This window comes from Pygoscelis adeliae, unplaced genomic scaffold (assembly GCF_000699105.1).
Source record: "Pygoscelis adeliae isolate BGI_AS28 unplaced genomic scaffold, ASM69910v1 Scaffold423, whole genome shotgun sequence".
Taxonomy (NCBI): Eukaryota; Metazoa; Chordata; class Aves; order Sphenisciformes; family Spheniscidae; genus Pygoscelis; species Pygoscelis adeliae.
This window is the reverse complement of record NW_008824415.1, coordinates 245,262-251,521: the sequence shown is the minus strand read 5'-3', so window position 1 is coordinate 251,521 and position 6,260 is coordinate 245,262. Positions and strand designations below refer to the sequence as shown.

The 6,260-nt window shown below is 53.2% G+C and overlaps 1 protein-coding gene across 1 annotated transcript in view; it reads left to right on the top strand.

The window, feature by feature from the left end:
* Positions 1-4,222, top strand: part of LOC103914268 (olfactory receptor 5F1-like) — a gene marked incomplete at its 5' end in the record, with an annotated part of 8,998 nt that extends 4,776 nt beyond the window's left edge. The window contains one exon of the mRNA XM_009320880.1: positions 3,178-4,222. Within this exon, the coding sequence (XP_009319155.1) occupies positions 3,178-4,222 (1,045 nt within the window). The remainder of the gene's footprint in view (positions 1-3,177) is intronic.
* Between the last annotated feature and the right edge of the window lie 2,038 nt (positions 4,223-6,260).

Below are 6,260 nucleotides of genomic sequence, written 5' to 3'. Positions count from 1 at the left end.
GGGAAGCAGAGGGGCTACTCCGGAGCCCCCCACTCCCCTCTGAACCGCAACGGAGCCAAGGACACCATCTCATCGCACACCACGGGAGTGTATTCGGGCGGGATGAGGGACGCTGGGGCTCTGGGGCCGGGTCTGGAGGGAACAGGGGACATCCTCATGGGGCTGCTGATGGCTTTCTGTCCCCGGTGGTGCCCCGGTGATGGTGGCACTGGGCAAGGGCTGAAATCCCTCCCTGCTTTGCACAGAGCCATCTGTTTTCTCCAAACCGGCACTCAGCCTTCACTTCTGCTTTGGGGTTGTCGCTTAAATCCTTCCTGCGGCCATCGTAACAGAGAGGAAACCCTCTGGCCCCCCGTACGCTGCAGGGCGGCCAAGGGGGGCTGCGTGGGCAGCACCGGGTTTTGGGACCGGGACTGATGCAAACCGGGGAGGGACCACCTCCCCAAGCCCCCTGCGTCCGTCACGTCCCCGCACGTGTCCCGTGCCCCGCGGTGCCGGCTCGGCCCCATCTGTCTCCCGCTGTCAGCCGGGCCGTGGCCGCGGGGCTGGTATCGAGCGGGGAGATGAGGAGGTGCGAGAGGCGGCGCTGACAGCGGGGAGGAGGATGGAGGGGGGCTCAGCCCCTGGCAGGAGCGGACCTGCCAAGGGCTCATCCGCAGCATCGCACCGCGCTCTGCAGCTGATTTTTCTGCTGGAGAGAAAAGGAAAGGCAAGGATGGGGCCCTGGAAGGGTTTGAAACACCAAACGCTGCCCCAAGCGTGGGGGCTTGCTCCCAGAGGTGCACCGTCAGGGAAGGGCAGCCTCTGGCTCCGAGTCTGTAAAACACCCATTCTCGGCGTCCGAGGTGATGTCTGACCCGACTCCGTTTTGTGCGGCTTCTCCTCGCCGAGGGCGGAGGTGGAGCCTGGATCCGGCTGAACTCTGGTGCGAATCCGTGTGCCATTTACTTTCCTTTTGTGTTTGGCTCTGGGAGGTTTCAGCCTGCTGCCCCACTCGCTGCGCAGCAAAGGGTGGGGGTCAGGGCTTTCTGCGTCTAAGCTGATTCCCACTCTGCAAAATGCATCGTCTGACCTTATCCCACAGGGATTTCTGCTGCCCTTGGCACTCAGCTTTGCTGGGCGTAAAAAGGCTGTAGGAAGAGGTTCACCACATCTCCTGTTGGGCTCGGGAACCTCCATCAGAGCCATCGGAGACAGGGCCAGCCCTAGCACTTTCCTTCGTCCCTTCAGAAGGGCCCTTTTCCCCACTTGCTGCCCCTTTCAGTCCTTCTTCATGCTCCTTATCCGATCCTTCCCATCACCTTCCTTCCAGTTTTGGGCACCTCTCCCTCAGGCTCTCGTTTGCCCTTTTGGCTGGTGCGTTTCCAGCCTGATGGGTGGAAGAAGGTAAATGTCATCACCAAGACGGAGGGCACAAGGACCGCGGGCTGCCTCAGTCCCCAGCAGGATTAAGAGGCAAATCCCCCTAGAAGCCCTCTCCAGGCAGAGGAAGGACAGGAGGGTGGCCGTGAGTACCCAGCATGGATGTACCAAGGGCAAGTCATGCTTGACCAGCCTGAGCGCCTTGGCTGATGAGATGATGGCTGTGTGGATGGAAAAGAGAGCAGTGGATGGCATTTACCCCAACTTTAGCAAGGTCATCACAATCTTCTATTGGCTCCTTGCAGCCAAACTCGTGAGCTCTGGTTTGCAAACAAGGAATTTAAGATGGGTAGAAAGGTGGTTCATTGTCCGTGGTGCTTGGGACTGCTGATGGACCCTGTTACCAGCCCTGGCTCAGCCCCTGCGGGACTGTGCCCCATCGGCGAGGTCCCCCTCAGCTCCCTGGCGTGATAATGTCAAACACGGCACTTGTGGAGCTGATTCTGTGTCTGAAATGTTCAAGAAGTGGATGGGAAAATGGGGTGTTGTTCTGCGGTTTGCTCTGAAGAGAGCCCAGAGCTCTGTTGTTCACTCAAGCTGAGGCCATCTCCTCTGCGTACACTTCTTCGTCAAACTAAGAAGTGCAGAGAAAAGATAATGACCTGCTTTGGGCTTTGTCACTTTCCCGGGGCTCAAAGAGATCCTCGGTCCCCAAATCCCCAGATTATGTGAAAAAGTAAGGGTGTTTGCTGATGGTGGTTTATCTTCAAGCTCCCCTGCAGAGCTTCAGGCACACGCGTCTTCACATCCATCTCCAAGAGCGTCAGGAGGGAAGCAGAGATAGTGCTGAGGTGTAACTGAGGGTCATCATCTTCCAGCCCAAGCTGGAGCTCCAGTACCAGATTCACGAGCAAGGACGGTGCATGCTGAGCCACCCATCTCCTGTAGTTTTCTCTTGCAAAAAAGAAACAGCTCCTATCTTCATCTCATGCCCTACCTGCAGGGTCCTGGGCTTCAGTTCTTCATGATACTCTGGACTTCCCACCAAAACCAGGGAGCTGGCTGTCCTGTGTCCTCACCACACAACTGCTGAGAAGGGAGGTCTGGAGATCCCCCAGTTGGAAAGCACGCTCAGGAGGCTTCTTCTCCCCATTGACCACATCTGGTCCTGGATGAGGACCAGAAGCTTTCCTGTAAAGAACATTTAGGGAGCTTACTGTTGCTGAGATGAGGCAGGTCCAAAAGATTATTTTTTTCCCCCAAATATATTCAAGGAGGGATCGCTCGGCTTTGGGGGTTGCCCATTTCCATTTGAAGCCCCTAGGAACAGGCTAAAGACCTAGGAAAAGTTGTTACAGCTAAAACAGTGTATCAGGAGGGAGGGGGAACCGAGATGAACCTCCGTGTAAGGTTTCATAGTTAGGAAGAAGTCCCAGCAAAGAGGGAGGAAGCGGGTGGTTGGCAAATGCCACCGAGAGGACGAATAATCAGCTCGGCACTGTAAAAGCATCGTGTTTCTCTGTGTTTCAGGTCGAGCTGGATGATCTCCGAGTCCCAGGCTGAACGCTAACAAAGGGGATGAAATACAGCAGCAAGGTGAAGCTACTTGGGCGCGTGACCTCCCTACAGCTTTTCAGGAAGGTGGTTGCTGAACGTCCAGAAGTGAGCCGGAGGACCACACACCACGCTGTGCCGTGGGATTTTACAGCTCGAGCAGAGCTTTGCTGTTGCAGCACCCCATGTGTTTTACCCGCACTGCGATACGACTTTTGGCAAGCTGGTTCCAGTTGATCTGTGCCTAAACTCTTCCTTTAGATCTTGTATGATTGTCTCCGAGCAGGTCCCACTGGAGACAGGGCTTTCCACCTGGGAGATACCTGCCTGTTGCAGAAGAAACCTCCAGCAGGGAGTTCACACAGAAAGCACGCGTCCAGCTAATGGCAGAAAGCAATTGCTCCCAGGCGATTTGAATGAATTCAGCTTAACGGGGTTCACAGAGGGCCCAGTGACTCAGGTCACCCTCTTTCTGGTGTTTTTGCTCACCTACCTTGTCACCATCCTGGGGAACCTTGGCATGATTGCGTTAATCAGGGCCAGCCCTCAGCTTCACTCCCCCATGTATTATTTCTTGGGTAACCTGGCTTTTGCAGACCTCTGTTCTTCCACCATCATCACCCCCGAGATGCCGGTTGACTTTACGTCAGAGAAGAAGGGCACTGCTTATGCTGGGTGCGTGGCTCAGGTGGTCATTTCTGATCTTTTTGGGACGACCAAATGCTTCCTGCTGGCTATGATAGCGTATGACCATTACATGGCCGTCTGCCGTCCCCTGGTGTATCTGCTTGTCCCGTCCCCAAAATGCTGTTTCCAGCTGGTGACTGGGTCATATCTCATGGGGTTGACAAATGACATGGGACAGACTACTGGCACAACCAATTTATCCTTCTGCAGCTCCAGCGTCATCGACCTGTTCTTCTGTGACTCCTCTGATATCACTCTCAAGCTCCAACACCACCCTCAGACGCATATAAGAACGTCAGCATCTTGGTTCGGTGTGGCCAGCAGCCTGGTTGGCCTGGTCTCCCATGTGGCCATCATCTCCGCCATCCTGAGCAACAGTTCAGCCGAGGGCAAGCACAAAGTCTTCTCCGCCTGTGCCTCCCATCTCACCGTTGTGAGGATCTTCTACGGGACATCGCTTTTTACGCACTTAAAGCCCAGCTCAGAGAGCTCGAGAGAAGAAGATAAACGGGCTGCAGTGCTCTACACTGTGGTGACTCCCATGCTGAACCCCTTGATCTACAGCCTGAGGAATACGGAGGTGAAGGAGGCTTTGAGGAGACTCACAAATATCAAATGATCTTGAATGTTGTAGATTTATGGCCAGATAGAATGGAGATGTGGGTGATATTCTCGGGTTTTGATTAAATATCTCGGATAGATTGATAACATTTTGTGGGTCTTCTGCACTTTGACTTAGAAGCTGCACTGGCTGATTCAATATCCTCAGCTGGTTCAGGATACTAATAATTTCACTAAGTTCTCCAAACATCGATAATTATATTTAGTAGGTAATTTAACCTAATGAAGGCACAGGTGGAGAACTACAAGCATTGCGCTACTCCTCATTTAAAATTTGGCCCTGTCCCATTTATTCCATCCTGTGTATCAGGCCAAATTAAGCCAGAAGAATGAGGCAAAAATTTCTGCAATTGGTTGGGCTCAAAAGGACGAGCTGTGTCATGTGTTGCTCTCCCTTTTGCTTAGCAAATCAGAATAAACAGGGGGTGAATTCTACTGTTCCACTAAATGAAATTCCATTTCAGGGCAGTGTTGTAAAGTCAATAAGGGCCATAATAACCAGCCTCAGGATGCCAACACCTTCAGCAAGAAAAATGTAGATGACAGCAAGTAGCTGGTATGCCACGCAGGAAATATTTTTTCTTTTTCATACTCAAACCTCATTCAATGATTAACAGCACCGTACATCTCATTTCTTTTTAGACAGCTAAAAATGTAAGTTAAGCACGGTATTCGGGTGACCTCTACTGTGAATGAAGGCACTCTGAAAGCATTTTAAGATGCAGTAGTGAGGAATCTCCCCAAAGGCAGATACTGTCAAGCAGCCCCTATCCACTGCTCCACACCTTTGCCTTCCATCTCCCTGCTGACAGCGATAAAAGCCATGATCTCCACGGTACCCCGACCAGAAGAGATCACAGGACCTGTGGTCTCGCTCAGCAGCCTCCTCCTTCAGACCCGATATTTGGCAGCCCATGCCAGCCTGCGCTGATGCCGTTGCCTGCCCCGACGTCTCTCCTGCCGCCTTCCTGCAGAGATAGCTGCCGGGTGGTGCACAGACGTTGCACACATGAAAAAAGCAAAAAAACCCTCCGATTTGTGTATTACCTCAGCCCGTACAGGCTGCAGCCTCTGTCAGGGCCACGGCGAAATCTGGAGCGACGGCTTAGCCCCAGCTCTATCCTCGAGACGTGCAATAACTTGGGTTGGAGGGAGAAGCTGCTCAGTTGGGTTAAATCAAGTCAGGATCAAAGCGGTTTGCTGGTTTATTAACGACACACAACTAACAGGCACCCAGGGTCAACCAGCTGAATCCTTCTTTGTTCCCAAAGCTTCCTGACAATTCCCTGGTTATTATTTAATCCAGCCAACGGTCGGCTGCCTGTCTGGCACTGCCAGCCTGGGGCAAACACCATCCCAGGCTGTTTGTGCTCCCGTTCCTCTCCTATCAGCTGTGCTGCTGTGAGGGCCTGTGCTGGCCCCCCCATGGCAGGCACCCTGGGAAGTCTCCAGTACGGCCACCCACACCAACCAGGGCCAAGTCAGACCCCGTTGTCCCGCTGAGCCTTGGGGACCACCCAGGGCAGAGGTTTCACACCCTCCCTGGCCCCTGTTTCAGCGTTTGACCACCCTTATGGAGTTTTTTTTCCCCCCCTTTGTTTCTAACTGGGATTTCCCATGTTGCAAATTCACGACAGAAAGTCTCAGATTTATCCTTATCTGCAATACGAAGCACGTGGAGCACTTGCTGGCGCGCGATCGTAAGCGAGCAGGGTTCATCTCGCGTCTCTCCAGACGTGTTCATCAGGACCTACTCCTGAATCGGGACCTCTGCGTACAATTCCCGCTGTTCTCCCACACTTCTGCTCCTCTGCGACCGTCACCCTCAGGACGCTGTTTAATTTAGGTGCAGGGAAGATTGCTACCTTTTTCTTCAAATAAGACTCAAGATTATTTCTAATCTTTTATTTACAGTCCCAGAGCGTCTCTTCTTTGAGGCCGCACCTCAAATACTGTGTTCAATTTTGGGCCCCTCACTACAAGAAGGACGTTGAGATGTTGGAACGTGTCCAGAGAAGGGCAACGAGGCTGGTGAG